Source organism: Vombatus ursinus, unplaced genomic scaffold, assembly GCF_900497805.2.
Source record: "Vombatus ursinus unplaced genomic scaffold, bare-nosed wombat genome assembly UNPS02014832.1, whole genome shotgun sequence".
Taxonomy (NCBI): domain Eukaryota; kingdom Metazoa; phylum Chordata; class Mammalia; order Diprotodontia; family Vombatidae; genus Vombatus; species Vombatus ursinus.
The window spans coordinates 49,800,550-49,819,983 of NW_020954610.1; the positions used below are offsets into that span (position 1 = coordinate 49,800,550).

The window sequence follows — 19,434 nt, forward strand, 5'->3', positions numbered from 1 at the left end:
CCCCCCCCCACTTATATGTTAAGTTCTTTTATAAACTTCCATGGGACATGTATTTTAAACGAATTTGATAAAAGTGAATAGAATGTGTTAAACATCAACTCCCAGACTGCGTTCTCACAAAAATCCAATGGAGAGAAATAATACAAGTATCTTTATCCTAATTTAGAAAAGAAAAAACTGAAGCTCTGAAGTGAAGTAAATGGTCTAGGATCACATGATGTAAAACCAAGGTTCAACTCAGCGCTCTTTCTACCACACTATACTGTCTCCACAGCAAACTAACAAGTGTAGGACTTGTTTCAAATCTGTAGGCAAAACAAAGAGAAGGTGGGTGTGTGGGGGTGTGTCTTTCTGTCTGTCTGTCTATATCTACTTCCTGGAGTCCTGATTTATACTGTTTTTCTCAGTGGTTTGGAAGTTCAGGTGAGCTTTTTTTTTTTTAATGACTGGAATACTAAGATGACAAATGCTGAAAAGAGTTGAAGAATGATTTCAATTTGATTCATAGCTTTAGAGTTACAAAGTACCTTAGTTCAACCCATTTATCTTATAGTTGACAAAACTGAGGCCTGGAGATTGAACAAACATGCAAACAGCAAATAAAAAGATTTTTTTTTTTTTGTAAACAGTGACTTTAAATATATGGGGATCAATGAAAGCACATATTTCATAGGGCTATTTACTGTAACCAGTTCAATAAAGCATTGTTTTTTTTTTCTATGAGGCTTAGAAATAACTTTGTTTTGCAGAAATTTGTAACTGGACTTTACCCATATCCAACTGCAAATCACAGTTACTTTAGAAAATCACTAATCCAAGGCAAATAACTTTGATATATGATTTAGTAAATGCCTCATGATTTTTTGAATTTTCTAGGAAGTTTTATAACTTCAGGCTTACAAGAAGGAAGACAAGAAAGGCTAGAAACAAGGGAATTGTTTATGGGTACCCAAACTAGATCAGATGCCTAATAATCCATAGTTTTGAATAAGCTGAATTTTTATAAGTGTCAAAGTGACTTTGGAAAATTATTTCCTCTAATTATAAAACGTACTTAATTTCATTACTTTACCCACATCCAAATCTATGGAAAATATTTTCTATATACCTTATTTATCTGTGTTTGGATTTCAGGGCACATCTGGACCAAATCTCATGTTTTTCCTTTCTAGACAAATTTCACTTCCAGTCAGTTTCCCTAAAATATAAGCCTTATATTTTTCCAGTTGTCAAGTACAAATCTCTGCATAACTTTGGACACTGATTCTATTACTGAAAGAAGATACAAGCCACCAACAATACAGATGCAAACAAGAGAAAAGATGAAAATCTATCTGCATTAGCAACACTAGGTGCCAACAGCAAAGGCTAAGATGATGTGAGCTGCTCCAGCAAGATCTCAAAGCCAATTCTCTAAAGGTAATTTAAAGTGAGTCACATCTGTAGCTATCAGCTTGCCAATCACACAGCCCATGGAAAACTGAGTGATTTTCTAAATCACAACTGCTTAAATTTTTAAGTTTTTTCTCCACTCCTCCATTCATAGTTAATATAACATCTATTCATACTGCAGTAATATAATCTCACATTAATGTACTTCAGTATATGATCTTTTTTTTTTTATTAAACTCAAAGAAAGTGGTTAACAAATAAATACAAAGTGTGCAGAGAACACAAAAAAAGTCTCTTGACTGTGAGAGGTCGACTATGCTCTTTTATGATTAATTCACGTCTAATTGTAGACACCTTTGCTATATCTAGTATGAGGAGTCTGGGAACAAATTCAGATTGATATAGTTCCTACCAAAGCTGTGGAAGAAAATCCCCAATCAATCATCTTGTTTCTAACTCTAAGAAGCAATTTAGGATATAGAAAGGAGAAGGAGATGCAAAACAGTATCATATGCCAAATTCAAGTCCCTACCTTCTAAACCACAGGTGAACAACTATTTCTGCCTTCAGGACAGCCCTACACTGTCCTGTTAGGCATAGCTGTATGGCAACAAGTGGGGTAGAAGGTTCTGATGAGCTTATAGATTATTTTAGTCCTTTATTGTTCTACATGCTCAGAACACAGTAAAAAAGAATTGGATGTGCACACTGAAGTGTACACAATTTATCTATATGGCTGGTGAGAACTGTAAAAATAGCTTGGGATTTCACTAGAACAGTCTATAATATGAATGCTTCAAATACTCATTAGGTAGGGGTAGTATCATTCACTCACAAATAGTTTTAGAACTATGCTAAAGATTGGAAGGCTGAGAGTACCGATTACACATTCTAGCAGAGTGGGAAAACAAATTCTTCCTTAAAAGTCAGTGCCTCCACCTAGAATGCTATGAGGAACAAGGAGAAAAATCGGTACAAAGGTCATTTTACCTCTTCCATCCAATACCAATTTAATAAATTCAATTTATATCAACATTTACTAAGAATTTACTACCAAACATTTCTTACCTGTTAACACAGTAATATCGACTCTGTGGGATATACGATGTGCACTGAGTTTTTAACCGCTTTCTTTCAACTTCCTTCCAACTATTTTCTGTCCATTTTCTCTTGTTCTGTTTATCCATATGTTTTTTTTCAACATACTCAGCATAAGTCTGGATTCGATAACTTTCTGCATACTTGCTGGTATTGACGGCTACAAAAAAAAAAGTTTCTTTACACAAAAATTGTTTAATTTATTTCAGAAACATTATCTCTTTCATTTCTTCAAATATACATAAAAAATAGAAAATGTTATTAGTTTGAAAAGTATACAACCTCAGTAGTAAAAGCTAACATAGCCTCTGCTAGGTGGCACAGAAGAGAGAATGCAAGTCTTGGAACCAGGAAGACCTAGGCTCAAATCTGGCTTCAGATGTTGCCTGGCTGCTTGACCCTGAACAAGTCACTTTAATTTGTCTGCCTCAGTTTCCCCAACTATAAAATGGGGATAATAATAGCTTCTACCTCTCAAAGTTGTTGTGAGGATCAAATGAGATCATATTTTCAAAGGACTCAGCACAATGCCTGGCACATGGCAGGCCCTTAATAAATGCTTGTTTCCCATCTCCCTTCCCCAGATCAAATACAATAAAACCCAATTATCTTGGACTTGGTAAATTGAAGATTTATAATAATCAGCTATATCCTCCCTTTCTTACCATACATTTCTGTCTTCGTTCTTCAAGGCTGTTAGTTCTCATCCCTACCTCCCGCCACTCCAACCTATCAGCACCTGGACTTAAAGGGCTATAGTTATGTTCTGGCTTCCTTATCTTGACATTGTGCCTGTTTCAACCCCAAAACATAAGCCAGATACTATGCTGCCACTTCTTCTTCCATGTAGTCTCTGTTGGACAGGACATTATGGGGGCTATAAAACCATGAGAAAAAAGGAATACAAGATCTACTGGCAGATGGGCACTGCTTAATTACTACCCTCCTGCATGTTTCTGCTTCTCTCCCAACCCACACCAGTGTCCAAAAACGTTCATCTTTCTCAGACGTGAGAGAGTAAAAGCACCTCTCCTTCCAAGGCAGTCTTGGTGTCCAGGAAGTTCAAAAACACTACAGGAAGAGGAACAGCAGGAATTACCAAGGGGATGGTAAGTATTTATCTTCACTCAGAGCTTTCAAAGCAGCTACCTGTTGCCATACTAGAGATCTTTAGAAGAGCAGGTATATGAAGGACAGGCTCCATTTATTTATACAAATAATGTAAAATTATATGTGCGGATAATGGTGAAAAAAAAACTGATAGGTTTTTCTGATTTCCATCTAGGTAGCTCAGGCCTACCTGAAGCTTTGAAGGTGTTTGTGTGGGGTAGGGGTAGGGAAGTACTAAAGCTCTAACACAAAGCATTGGTTCAGGAGTTCAGTCTACATGCCATATGCCAAATATAAGTAATGACATGATAAAAAATGATAGTTATCTTTCTCTTAAAAAGTTTTATACCTCATACTTCCATCAACTTGTTCAAATTAGCAAAGTTGTGCTGCACTTATCAAATGTATTCAGAACACACTTCAAAGTAAAATCTCATTATCTTAAAGTTTCTGCACACTGAAATTTCCAACAGCACAGTGAATTACTAAAACGTGTGTGCCAGAACCAGTTGTGATTCATTCTAAAGGAGATAAAACATTTAAAGACAGTCAGCTGATATACTCTAAACTCAGTAGACCAAAACTGGAGGGGAAATTACTGATATCACACAGATCTTGTTTCTCTCTTAAACATTTTATTGTCTATTGATGTTATTACTTTTCCTTTTTCTAACTATGGTTTCAAATCTATAATTTAATCTACACCAAAATATATTTAAAGTAGATTCCTTGTAAGCATGAATCTAGGTGTTACAAAAGGGTTAATTTTCTCAAAGTGATGAGAAACCAGTGATTCTACAATCATTATGCCTTCCAGATTGCTTCTTGGCAAAAGAAAGCTTTCTGAATTTTTTCTTTAAGTCTCATTACTTAACTCAGCAGGTTTACTTTGCAAGTGTGTCTGAAAAGGACCATGTTGGCAATAATCTTTTTCTCAAGATTAATTTTGGTTACAGAGGAAATAAAGCAGTTTTGACTCAATATTTTACATAATGACAAGGATGATAATAGGCTCATTAATGAGCCAAGCTGATATCTTAATAAGTATTATTATTCCAAATAATTTACCTCTTGGCTATTTGAACTGCACACAACAAACAACTGCTTCTCTATAGAGAAGGGATTTATCTCAACATATGGAATATTAGGATTGTTTAAAAATAAAAGTCAAGATGGAGGGGAAGGGAGGAACAGCACACTTTCACTTCTGGCCTTCACACAGCAACAATTTACCAACATTCCTTCAAGTCCCAGAAGCTTTGCAGCTCACAGCCTTTAATCTGCAAGCCAAGCTTTGGCCCATAGCCATCACTTTAATGGATGAATCAGCAAAATAAATTGGCTGTCAACTGGTGTCCTCCCCTGTGTACTGCAGACTGATCAGTCACATTCTAACCTTTTACAAATTAGCTCATGAAACGATTCAAGGCCACTTTTAGGTTATACTTCTCAAAAACAGTTTGGAAACAATGTATATTAATAATCACCAGAGACCATATATTATACACACACACATATATTACAGAAGTCAATGCTATTTCTTTCACTGTCTGTCCAGTAAATTCTATCAATACCTAGCATCATTTTCAATTTCTAATGAAATTATGTAAGCACTATCAATTAAATGGTCATGGGTTTACCCACTAATGGAAAAACTCCAGGTCACATGCAACTCTTAACATGCATCAACACCACCTAAAATAATTCAAATCCAAATTCAACAAATATTTCCTATTCACCAATTTTGTGCAGAGCACCAAGTGAGGGGAGAAAAAGTTTAGATTAAGAAATGGTCATTGCCTACATGTAGAATGGAGTTTAGTAGGAGGACATGATACAAGACAAATAATTATAGTATAAAATTACACATTAAATTTTGTGAGAGGTGCCCTAAACATGTTATTTAAGATCCATAAAGCGAAATTTAGTCTTTATTTAGGGGATCAAGTTGGTGCTAGCATTTGAAATGGGCTTTAAAAAAGACAGGTAAGAACAGTAGGAGTGGAGAGGAGTTGAGGAGAGAGAGAGAGAGAGATCCATGAGGATGTGGGAAAGTACCAGTCATATATGAGAGCACTTCAGTTTGGCTACAGCACAGACTAAAGGGAACAGCGAAAGAGAGAGCTAGAAAAGTAAGATTGTGAAGGGCCTTGAATACCAGGAAAAGGAATATAAACTTCAACAAAAAGGCAATACAGAATGATTGTAATATTCTGAACAGATGGCTGACCTTACTAGGTCTACACTTAATTTTGATGTATACATTTTCAAGAGAGTTCTTTTACATATGAACCCATATGGACACAAAGAATATAAGTTTGAGAATCTATATGCTTTTTTTTTTTACTTATAAGAACACCAGGGTGAAATGTTTGCTTCATGTTCAAGTCGGTGTTTCACAATATCAGGGACTACATACGCAAGACTCACCCCTTTCAAATTTCCCAATGCAAGCCCCACCCTCAATAAGGGCTGCCTTTAATTAACAATGATGGTAAAGTCAATTTCTTCAGTCAGAAATGTGGTAGAGAGTAGCATCTGCTTTGAAGGCTCTTAAAATGGCATTTTACTCCACCCAGTTAGGGCCAGTGCTACTTTACTCACTGTCATTTTCAGCTCTCAACTTTTTGGCAATATACAGGCATATGGTCAGCATTTGATGGTAAATGCTCAAGTTCTTTAAAGAAGAACCTACTTGGTTTGAAAAGCGTCTAATTCATTTGGTGAAGACGTGGCAATGTTTCTCTCATATGACATATAATTGTATACGAAGATGAGGGGTTTGTGGTAGATTAACAGTTTCTTAAAATGTCACCCAAAATAGAAATGACAGTATATTCATGGGATGTATAATAGAGCAAACTCTCAAAGACTTAAGAAAAATAATAATAGTCACTATAAATATCCCATATATATATTTTTTAAACTAACTACTATTTCCCCTCCCTTCAACCATTACTAGATTAAATAGAAATTCTTTTGGATCACTCATACAAAGACAAAATTTTTTTTCATCAACTCATGACCCTGTAAAACACTGTGAACAGCAAATCAGTAAGGTTATATCATCAGTTGATGCCTAAATTTATACGTGTAGATAATGGCTAAAGAAAAAAAAAATCTTGAGAGAACATATAAATTCCCAAATTTATGCCTTGTGCAGAAATTTCATTTAACCACTTCTTTCATTACGTACCTAATTCAAAAATATAACATGCATATATTTAAGTAAGCAGACATGAGATGTATATATGCACATGTATAGATACACAGGTGCATTAAGAGAAAGAAGCGTTTATAAGACCATGATTAGAGTTACAATTTTCTAATCTCATTTCATGAGATTTGCTTATTAATTCTACACATTCTCTTGCATGTCTGAATACTTACATTGTAGTCTGCTAAATAAGAGAAGAAACTATTTTTTATTGCATTCTGGGTGCTGCTACTAGATTATTTTTTTCTTAAGTAAAGGGTCAAGGAGTAGAGTGGAGAAAAGGCTGTATTTTCAGCCATAGATAAATTATGATGTCACAAAATTATTAAGTTAATTTTTCCTATTTATAAACTTCATGCAAATGAGCTGATGGATCACAATGCCCTGCAGCTATCATTACTTCAGTCATTGTCATACCTTTGAAAAGATGCTGTCAGTAGAAGGGGTGGTCCTTGGTCTTATCTTAACATTTTATCTGACTCTTTCTGATTTTTTATCAGTTTTTCTTACACAAAATGTTTTTTTTTTTTTGCCCTTTTCAGGAACCCAACAGTTCACATGTAAAACTAGTGATTTACATTTATCAAAAGTACTGAAGTTTGAGATGATGAAGAGTACCATGAAATGCTTTTTTTATGATGCTTTTATTTGCCTTTCTAAGAAGAACCAGTGTGACATCATTTCGTTTAGCTCTAATTTCCTTTTGACCTCTGGTTTTATTAGTAATAAGAACGTTCATATTGATATGAGAGACTTCTCTCCGTGATCTTGTCGGCTTCCATAGGTTCAATCACCATCTTTATGCAAATCTATATGTCTAGCCCTGTCCACTCTCCTGAGCTCTACTTCCACATCAATAACCACATCAATAATTCAATAATGTGTGTCCTACTGGTATATCAAACTCAGGATGGTCAAAACAGAACTTTGTATCTTCCCTCATGAACCTATTACTCCTCAAAAATTTCCTATTGTTGTCAAGGGCATCTTCATCCACTCACTGACCCAGTGTCATAGCCTCAAAGTCATCCAAGACACTTTACTATCTGTTGAGGTGTAGATGTTTAGGGGTGCTGGGATCCCAAAATCACGACATGCGGGTCCTGCCCAAAAAAATTCGACTCAAGTCTTCTTTCAGTCAAAGACAAAGTTTATTAACAATGAACCATACAGGCCAGACTCTTAAGGAATCTGACCATTTGTGACACTGGTAAAGACGCATGGGAATGAGGAAGTCTCAACGCCTAAATGGTGGCCAGGATGGATCTTATATACAGCCAAGTAGTTTTGGGGTGACTAGAGGAAGGTCTGGGAGGAGGATTTTGAAGCTGGGGTGACTCGGGGAGGAGTTTAGGGAGGATCTTGAAGCTGAGGTGACTGTGGGGGAAGGGTCCTGGGAGAATCCTGATGGGAGTGCCTGGGGAATAGACAATGGAGGGCTAGGCTTTATTAGAGTGTCAAAGAACTGGAAGATAGGGCCTAGAAGATAAGGAAGAAGTTGAATGGGGTCTGGATAAAATCAAGGATGGGAAATATAACCTAGGGTTATAGACAATAGAGGACTAGGCTTAATTAGGATATCAAAGAACTGAGAGATAGGGCGTAGGGCCCATACCCTATCCATCAGACACCAGAATCAATCAATTCCTAAATCATGTCAACTCTACCTCCCATATCCTCTCTTAAGTTTGTTTCTTTCTCTATTCTCTTGGCCATTACCCTAATTCAAGCCTTCATCACTTTTAACTTAGATTATTTCAACAGCCTCCTAACTGAACTCCCTGACTCTGGGCTCTCTACTCTTCACAAAGCTGACAAAAAGATATTACTAAAGCCCAAATATTACTATTATTCTCCTGTTCAAGAAGCTCTAGGGGGCTCCATTCTGCCAGTAAGATAAAATACGATTTTCTCTATTTGGCATTTAAAGCCTTTCACAATTTAGCTCTTGCTTACATCTCTTCATTATTCTACAATCTGGCAAAACTGATCCTTCCCATTCTATTTTGATATCCTTAACTTGCAGCACTAAGAGTAACTAACATACAGCAGGCACTTAAAGCTTCTTGACAATACAAGAGTATGTCCACTGACTGATCACTGGACAAGGATGTAACATTTAAAGAACCAATAGTTAATGTTTATACATGGTCTAAACACTGTGATCTTTAACAAACTCTTCCCCCTTATCTACCACTCTAAAACTACTGCTGCTCACCCAGGAAGGAACTACACAGGACTGAGGGTACAATATTATTTTTCTCTATTTATATTTTTCTTTATTTTAAGGGTTTTCAATGATCAAACAATTCATCACCACCAACTAGCCAGCCCAATTGTGAATATAACTTTTCAATAAATATGCTGATAAAACAATGTATTTTTCAGGGTTTTGCTGTATTCTTTTTTTTCTGATAGAATAATTTTGGTTTATGGCTAATCAGGTTTGTAACATTATGCAGCAAATCTATATCATTAATTTATTCCCAAATTAAGTTTTTGTCATAAATGTACTAAACAATTAAATACCTGAATTAAAATACTTTGTTTTAGTGGGGAGGTTTTTGCTAATAAATAAAATATAATTTACTCAGTAGAGAATTACTTTTCAAGTTAATAATATTTAGCCAAAAAAATACCATACTGTGAACAGAAACTTTAAAACCACCTAAATGAAAAATATTACTGGAAGAAAAAGGATGGATAATTCATTTTCGGGAATACAGTCTCATTTTTAATAGAAAATAAGTCCTCATAAGTTTCTTTACTTGTATTTAATAAGATGACAGATAAACTGGTTACAAAATTACAAGAGAAAAAAGACCGACATTAAAAGTTTAAGAGTAGTTGGGAAATTAATTACAAGTAACATTAGAGAGTACCAAAATGCTTCCATTGCCACCAAATTTCCCACTCTATAGCATAACACTTTAGTCATTCAGCAGAGGAACTGACAATGTGAATTAAAACGCTACTTTGAAACATGTTTTCAAGTAAAACTGATGGTAGATTTCTTCATAGGGAGGGGGGAGGAGGGGAAGAAGAGGACAACCTAAATATCCCTTGGGGTAATCTACATTTGCATAAGTTAATTATATTCAATTTATATATAAATAGAATTCATCTAATTATATAGTTATTAAGTACTTAACTGAGTCCCTTTAAGGTGCAGAACACTGTACTATCGAAGTGGTATAGGAATTATTTGGGACACAGAATAGTTTTGATACCGTTTTATTTTGTGTAGTGTTCTGTTGAGTATACACTGATCTGAGAAGATAAAACAGAATCAAGCTGGTTTCAATGCTACACACATGTAATTCACTGCTCTTGTTGGTTATATTCCAAATTCTGTGGTTTTTGAGAACGGGTATCACTCCAAGGAAATGTGCATAAGTAATAGGTTTTAAAAAGCATGATTAAATGACTGTTAGAGATATTGCAGCAGCTGGATCTTTTAAATCCACAATGAGACAGGGACAGTCACACCCAAGGGCTAAGTTTGAAAGCAAGTGGAAAAATGAAAGGTAACATCAAAAGCCGGCCAACTATTGCTGTATGTTTAATCCTTAGAAAACAAGTCGGGACTTTCAGAGGGACCTGGTACCAGCAGAGGTTATTTGTTCTATTTGTTATTCAGTCGTTTTTCTGTCATGTCCAACTCTTCCTGACCCCATATGGGGTTTTCTGGTTTGCTATTTTCTTCTCCAGTTCATTTTGCAGATGAAGAAACTGAAGCAATCACGGATAAGTGACTTAGACAGGGTCACACTGCTAGTAAGTATCTGAAGCCAGATGTGAATTCAAGAAAAGGAGTCTTCCTGACTCTAGGCCCAACACTCTATCCACTGCACCACCTAACTGCCCACTGACTGATTCTTCTACAATACAGTATAAGCTTCTTGATAATGGAAGAATGATAAGAAAACCAGTAAAAAATGAGGTTAATCATTGCTACAAAAAAAAAAGTTTGTACTGGAAAAGATAGTGTCAAGATCGACATAATGAAGACTGGAAAAAGGTAATAAAAAAAAAAAAACCCTCACTTTTTCATTCAAGGATAGATCAAAACTTTTGTCAGAAATAATCCAGTTAAGTCTAGAAGTCTTGAGCATATTAATCAGACTGTAAAACATCCAACCAAAAAATATTTCGGGGACTTTTTTTTACTTACAGTAGGTCTGAAAGCCATGTCCCAATTGAGATAATGATGGACACTGATAAATATAACTGACATACTGTGAAGAATTATTCTGGAATTACAGAAATACATAACTAGAGATGGAATACTGCAACACAGCACTGTACCATGCTACACATCACAAAAGGCTATGAAATTTATCTAAGTGATGGAGACAAACACATTTAATGACCTGGGCTTCAAATGCCATGAAATACACTGAAAATACATGGATTATAATCAAGTCCTGACTTGGAAAAACAGACTGCTCATCAAACAAAACATTTAATATCCAATGTGATAAATGTTGATTTCACAGTGAAGTTAAAGAATATGTAACAAAATCCTGTAACCTCAATGCCTACTCATGTAAGACCAGTGAACACAATAAAAAGAAAACATGTTAGATTAAAAGGTTTTTAAAAAAATAAACGGTTGTTAAGTTCATCAAGTCAATAAATTATTTGTTTTGGCCCAAATAATTCACACACCACTGTAGATCCTATGGGGACATAAGAGGGTAGTATAAAACACAGTACTTGCCTTTCCATGAGAAAAAAATCTAATCGGAAAGACAGAATCCATTCACAGCCTAAGAACATTTGCAAGGAAAAAGTGATTGCAAAGCAAAAACAAAGGTAAATTCTCATTCTAAGGTAATTCAAACTTTTTCACAATAGTAGAATTTTGTTAAAAAGAATATACTAATAGATAACATATTCTTATAATGCAGCAAACAAAGGAGGATGAGGAGAACAGTATCTATATCAAAGAGCAAAGAGGGAATTTTCTTTTATAATATTCACTGTAAAAAATTTGCATTTGGAGGCAAGGAAACAAATTTGGAGAAAGATTCTTTCTAAATGTTACCAAACATACCACGAAATGTGAAGACTAGCTTAGAATATGGTTACTTAGTTTAATTACAGGCCCAAAATTGGAAACATTAGGACTCAATATAAATTGTACAAAATCAGGTAAATGAATGGTGTTGGAATTTTATACCAGAAATAGCTGAGAGAAATACCCATCAAAGGCTTCAATATCAGAAGATGAATGGGTTGAATATAAACCCCAATTAAGATGTTATATTAAGATATTCTCAGTTCATTTCACAATATTGTAGGTAGGTCTTATGTACTACCACAGTTCAAAGGTGTTTAAATGAAACAAGATTTTGTATATGAATCTAATTTAGCAAAATCTTACATAAGGGTAAAGGCAGAAATGGAAATTAACAGATTGCTACACCCATATTTTTAAAAATTATAAATTTCAAATGAAAATTATAATTACTGAAGCCATTAATTCAACTTGGTTTACTTATTAATTCATTTCCTCTAACTGATGTCATCACAGATTACTTTTTAAACATTCATTATTATGTGTTGTTGCTCGGACTCAGGAAGTTATTATAGAAAACTGTGTTTAAATGTGTCACTACTACTACTGAGGTAGTATGCACATTAATTCAAAACTTCAATGGTTTGTGTTGTCACTGTCATGAGTACTCCCTCCCAGGATTAATTAACCAGTAACCTACACTACCTTTTCATTCCAATTATTTGGTATGAGGCAGCATAGCCTAAGTCAACACATTTCATTAATTACTTTGTCCTAAGCAATTCAGAAAAGATGGCTTTGGAACTGGGAGCACCTTGGTTCCAATGGTACCTCTGACACATGGGTAACCCTGGGTAGCTAACTTAACTGCTCAGCACTCTAGGTAACTATCTAAAACTAGACTGCAGAGAAGATACTGATATGCATCGATAGAGGAAGTTTCTCATAGGCTGAAACCTGAGACCACAGGTGCAGCCGCTATCCTAATTCTATGTGGCATTAAGTTATTTTGCTTAGACAAGCAGGAAAGTCTACACAATTTTTCCATAGTCCTTGACAGGTTAAGAGTTAACAAATTCTCCAAAACCCAAAACCATAAACACACACAAAATAAGTCTGTACATAAATGATGAAATATTCTGGCAAAGAAAAAAAGGGAGTAAATATTTTATAATGAAGATAAATGGACATTCATGGAATTCAGAATAAAGTTTAGAATACAGAACTATGGGAATTTATGGGGAAGGTAAAAAAAAAAACTTTGAAACTTGGAAATAAATGCATATGAAAATAAACAAATACGCAATCTGAGTTTTAAGATATTCAACTCAGTACTAAGTCCAACAAAACTCGATTACAACTGTGATAAAATATTTAACTGGTTTGACAAACTTGACTGACAACTATGAAAGACCTGAACAATCTTAACATTCTTTAAACTTTATGAGAGACAGATTAATGTGCTAACTGTACAAACTTAGTTAAAAGTGATCAGATCCTGGAAAATAGCTGAAAATGGCTGGTACATTAAGTTCACCAAGTGGAAGACTAAATTACAGTAACTTCTTGTTCTGTTTGTGTAAACTATTAGGTTGGCCTACAAAGATTCTTTAAACCTAAGAGAATTCTCTAATGCTGCTAGTCATTCAGAAAACTATTTAGAACAAGATGGATCAGAAAGGCAATTACGGCCTAATTAACTTTGGCAGATGGTCACTAAGTGGTACTACTAAAGAGGAATCACATTATCAATAACTTTTACGGGAGTAATCTATAAAGTGCTTTTAAAGAATCTTAACATAGGAAAAATTAAGCTTACTAAAAAGAAAAATGAAGTGATGATATTCACTTGAGAAAATGATTCATCACTGGATTCCTTTAAGTTTCAAATTCTCTGACAGAGCTAAAACAATTAAACTTAAAAAGTTAAAATCACAAATCCTTTTTCCAAAACAGATCTTAATTTAGTTCCACATATGAGTACCTACGTACAACACACTGTGCAGGGCCGCTCAATCTATTTTACAAAGTGAGGAAAACCAGAACAGGTTTTCTGCCTCCTCAGTTTCCCTTTCCACTGCTACATACGCAAAAAGTCTAGAAAAGTATCACTGTAATTTAATAAGAATCCCAAGGCATAGAAGTAGATTTGCGTGTAAATTAAAAATGGATGACTGCTTTGCTGAAATATTTAAGCCTTAGTTGAATATCCATATGGATGCTTTGAAGTGGCTTACATTTGAAAAAAGAACTGATATAGCTGATGACTCAGCTTGTTCATTAACCAAATGAAACCCAAGAAGAGAGGGGAAGTGGTGGAAAGATGGAAGTGACAGGTCCTTATCAGGCTGTGCTTTCACACCTGCAGTGAATCATTATTTTTGGGAGAAGGTGTCAGTCACCAAAGCTGTTTCTCCCAACTTATAAAGACAACAGTGAAGAGTGACTGAATTAAAACAAAGGAAGTAATTTCATATAGTCCCCATAAAAAAGTATGAAATAGCCAGAGTTTTTCTTTGTTTCTCCTTAGACACTCATCTGTCTTCCAACACCCAAGCATCCATAGTCTACCCAACACTACCCTCTCTAGGAATTGTCATGCAATCAAGACCTTTTCTATCTCACCTATTCAGTTTCAATCTTCCCCTCCCTGGACCCCCACCCCCCAGAACTCTGTCCTTATCTTAGTTTTCAAGTCAATCTCCATATACCTCAACCAAGTCTTCAGACTCTATTTTAATGACTCCTCTAATCACCAATCACATTCTGACTCTCTTCTCTTTACTTCAGTATTCTTGGCAACTATCCTTTCAGGACTTGTTAGTGCATGTTACAGTGACCCTTCACAGCTACGGCTAGGGAAGAATATTTGATTAAACAAATCCTAGTAGCAATCAAAGAAGATAAAATAGACCCCAGGGCCATACTTCGGTTACATGAAATTGAAAAAATTTTGCATGAACGAAATCAATAAAACTAAAACAAGAAGGGAAATTGCAAATTTTTCTGCATCAAATTTTTCTGAAAAAGGTCAAATAGTGAAGCTATATAGGGAACAAGTACAAATACATGAGACAAAGAGCCATTCTCCAATAGATAAATTGTCAAAGGATATGAACAAACGATTCTCAAAAGGAAAATTGCAAACTTTCAACAACCATATGAAAGCTAAATCCAATTACTGATAAAAATAATAGTTAACATTTATATAGCACTTAAAGGTTTGCAAAGTGTTTCTCATTTGATTCTCACAACCCAAAGAAAGAGGGTCACATTATCCCCATTTTACAGAAGAAGAAACTAAAAGTGAGAGGTCTGCCCAGAGTCACATAGCCAGTGGTGCTGGAAGGAGGATTCAAACTCAGTGTTGGAGAGAAGATTCAAATATCCTAACTCCAAGTCTTATGCTTTCTCCACAATGTTACCTAGCTACCTAATGCATATATAGCGTTTACTATATAACCAAGTGCTTTACAAATGGTATCTCATTTGATACTCACAACAACCCTGGGAGGTACCTTCCAGTTTTTAATTACATCCATGTTACAGATGAGGAAACTGGAGCAGCCTAGGTTAAGTTACTTGCCCAGGGTTTAAGCTACTAAGTATCTGAGGGTGGATTTGAACTCAGAACTTCCTGAACTTGAAGTTCAGCTCTCTATCCACTACACATCTAGTTGCCTCTGATGAAATATATAAATAGTTGATGTTGGAGAAGTTCGGTGTGTGTGTGTGTGTGTATGTGTAGTATATACACATACATACATACGGGAGGGGGGGGAGAGAGAGAGAGAGGGAGAGAGAGAGAGAAAGGTTAGGATTAGAGTTGGAGGCATTCAGGGTTAGAGTTACATACTAGTGCACTGTTGATGGAACAGTAAAGTAGTCTGACCATTCTGGAAAGCAACTTGGAATTATGCTGAAAAATAAAAAGTGACTAAAATGCCCTTATCTTTGACCCAAAGATCTCATTATTAAGCACACATTTTCAAGGAACACCAAGACAGAAAGGTCCCATGTATACCAGATACTAAGTATTTTTGTGCTAGCAAATAACTTTAAAAACAAATTAACCAATTGAGCAATAGCTAAACAACTATGGAACATGAAGGTAACAGACTATGACTGTACCATAAAAAATAATTAATATGAAGAATACAGAGAAGTACCAGAAGACTTATCAACTGTGGCGAAATGAAACAGAATCAGAAAAACAACAGGTGAGAAAATATACCGCCTTCACTTTCTTTTTAGAGGCAGGTGTCTACGAAAGCAAAACACTGTGTTAGATGTATTGATTTGTTTTGGAGAACTGTTTTTTTTATTTAAAAAAAAGCATTTTATTTTTTCCAATTATATGTAAAATTTTTTAACATTTATTTCTTAAAGTTTTGAATTCCAAATTATTTTTTTCCCTCTCACCCTCAGCCTTCCTTGAGAAGGCAAGCAATTTGATACAAGTTATACATGTGCAGTCATGCAAAACATATTACCTATCAGTCATGTTGTGAGAGAAAACACAGACCAAAAAACCCCCAAGAAAAATAAAGTTAAAAAAAGTATGCTTTGATCTATATTCAGACTATCAATATTGTTCTGATTCTTTGTTATGAGGGACAGCTCTCTGAGTAGGGAAAGTTGTATGTGTGTGTATACAATAAAGATATATATACATATATGAAAAAGGAACGGATATGCAAACAAAAAATACTAATAAGTATTAATTTTTTTAAAGGCCTAATCTCTTATCTCCTGTTCAATCATACTTCTCCCTGTTTCTAGGACATCACCTGGATGACTGTTGGCTACCAAGAAGCTAAACACTGTGAATACTGTTTTTCATTGCTAAGTCATCCACTCTTTAACTCCATGTCATGGTCAACAGTTCTAGGATTGTCTTTACCTTTACATATTCTTGTAGGTATAGAATGGCCAATAACACTACCAGCTTGAAATCATCTCATCAGAGGGCATCCTCTGGAAATCTGTAACTTATTTTTCATAATTGGGGCAACATTTCACTTTAGGAAAAAAACAGATCTGAAGCTAACATACCCTTCCTGCCCCTCCCCAAAAGGGTGAATATAACTCTGGAAGAATGAATTTAAAGTAAAAAAAAATTTCATTAATTTTTTTTAACCTATTCTATTCTTTGTGTTCAATGAAACAATTTATCCAACAATCAATTTATTTCACTGGAAGTTCACGTTCTACACACTAACTACAAAATATTCTAACAATCACTTTAAATGAAATCCCTTGCTCATGTTCACTGTTGTATCATGGATTAAAAAGTCATTTCCTCTTTTCAGTTTAATTATTCTCCTATGTTGTTTAATGACCTGAAAACACAAGTGCTTCATTTTTTTTAGTTTCTCCTCACTTGCGGTTTTGTTTCCAATTCCATCATTAATACCAATACTCCGCTGTAAAGAGGGAATGGCTGACAACATTAGCAGTAAGATCCATGAGCAACCTTTACTAAGAGTCAGGTCAATTTTCAAAAGGAGAACTTTAAGGGATACCTTAAAAGCTGCTAGAAGGAAGATACATACTAAATGATGCTTTAACATGAGTCAGCCACAAACAACGCTTTCCACATTTGGAGATTATGTGTTACTGTAAAGTTCTTGAAAGAAATCACCTTTCAAATGAAATACAAACAGTATCATTTATTTCTGGGTCGTCTGTTAGATATTTAAAGTACCTGTAAAATATTTTTACTAGAATGAGAAAAGGTGACATGGATTAAAAAAAAAAAAAAGAGTCGACACAAGGATTTTAGTCACTTCCTGCCACATAATTTTCAAAGCTTTGTTGCTAACATTGTTGAATATTTCTTAATGGGCAACACACAAAATAACTTCTGTAAGTCTTCAGAAGAAATTACACGAGATGTTATTTTTAAGGATATCTCATGAAAATCAAATGGCATGAAAATGATATATTATTTCCCCTCAGCCTTCCCCCTAGAAAAAGGAAATGTGTTATAAAACTATGTTGCATTTTTGAAAATTTTCAACTGTTAAATGAAATTTCAATAATTTCAAGGAACCTATAAATTTCCTCAATATCATAATGCTATTCTTTGGAACACAAGTTAGCAAACTAAGAGAAAGAAAAAGACACTTAAAAAAAAAACAAAAAACCTTTACCTATTTACTTGACAGATTTCAAATTGTCTTTTGAGGCTATGAATTTATAATTAAAATTTTTTCTTAAAAAAGTAACCATATAAATTACAACTAACATTGTATATCTTCAGCACAAAGAATATTTTTAAAGATAATATTCTACGAATTACAGTTGTTTCCCCATTACCATTCAAAACTTGATTTTGCTCCAAAACAGAATTTTTTATTCAGCAACTCAATTTCCATTATTTCATAAAACTTTCTATGAAGGCAAGATAACAGTGCAATCGTAACAAGGAAAAGCTATCAATTGTATGATAACTTCATTGTACAATTCCAGGCCCTCCCATGATGAGAAGACATATTTCCAGTTACTGTTCTAAACTTGCATTTTTCCCTTTTCAGGTCATGAAAGCAGTTGAGGACCACTAACATCAAGATAAGAACAAGCCTGATTTGCTTAACTGGCTATAATTGAATATTTATGATGAAATTTAGTTAAAGTCACATGGCTACGATGTCACTCATATTTTATGCTCAGTTAAGAATGTGCAGGTCTAGATCAGAAGTTAAAAATATCTGAGAGCCTAACAAAAAACAAATGCCATTAAGCAATGATATCCTGGAAGCATGTTTGTGAACAATACTTACCAATTCGTCTTATACGTGACACAAAAAAAAGAACTGAAGAGGCAAAGTGGGTTGTCAAAATGCAGGTAGAATTTTGGAAAACAAGAAAAAGAAATGAATAGCTAAGCTTTTCTCCTACTTCACCCCATGTGAGTGGCCAGCATCTGACACAAGGCAGTTTTGTTAAAAGGGGAAAAAAAACACAAACTTTCAGGTTGCCAGGCAACATGTTGCCATTTTATTAAAGCAATAACTCAGCATATCCTCTGAAGGTTTGTGGTTTAATAGAGTGCTGAGTCATTTGTAAGAGGTTATGGTTCCATAGCCTAGGTGTACCCTTGCCTCTTTCCTCCCACATAGACATTTTCTTCCCACAAATGTACACTTAAAGACTATGGGGGATGCATTAAGGAAACAGTTACCTGAGAGCAGAAGTAAATTCTACAAACAAGGAACAAAACCAATGCCAATCATGTTCCCTGGAGTAAATTCTAGGCTTTGTTTTCCCTTCTGTCGAATGCCAAAAAAGCAGTTGTAATTCATAGCTAATTTCCATTTGCTCCCGTTAGACTATATAAGTATTCTGTAAGAAAGGAGATAACTAAAAGATCTTGTGCACCTTTCTTTGTAGAACTTAACTGAATGCTATTCATGTAGTTAGGAAGGTGGGAAAGATTGACTGGTTGACCACTCAGGATTCAAAAGGCCTTTCAAGTATTTCTAGTCAACTGTCATTCTGCATTCTCATGGTTAAGGGCTAAATTCTGAAACTAGAAGATCTGAATGTTTTTATTCTTGGCAGTAGGGTAGTGAAATGGATCTCCACAGAC

At 34.9% G+C, this 19,434-nt stretch overlaps 1 protein-coding gene across 1 annotated transcript in view; it reads right to left on the minus strand.

Moving 5' to 3' along the window:
- The window catches only part of PARN (poly(A)-specific ribonuclease), a 182,551-nt gene that overhangs the window by 47,560 nt on the left and 115,557 nt on the right, over nt 1-19,434 (minus strand). Inside the window, exon 22 of the mRNA XM_027839597.1 lies at nt 2,461-2,650. Within this exon, the coding sequence (XP_027695398.1) occupies nt 2,461-2,650 (190 nt within the window). The remainder of the gene's footprint in view (nt 1-2,460; nt 2,651-19,434) is intronic.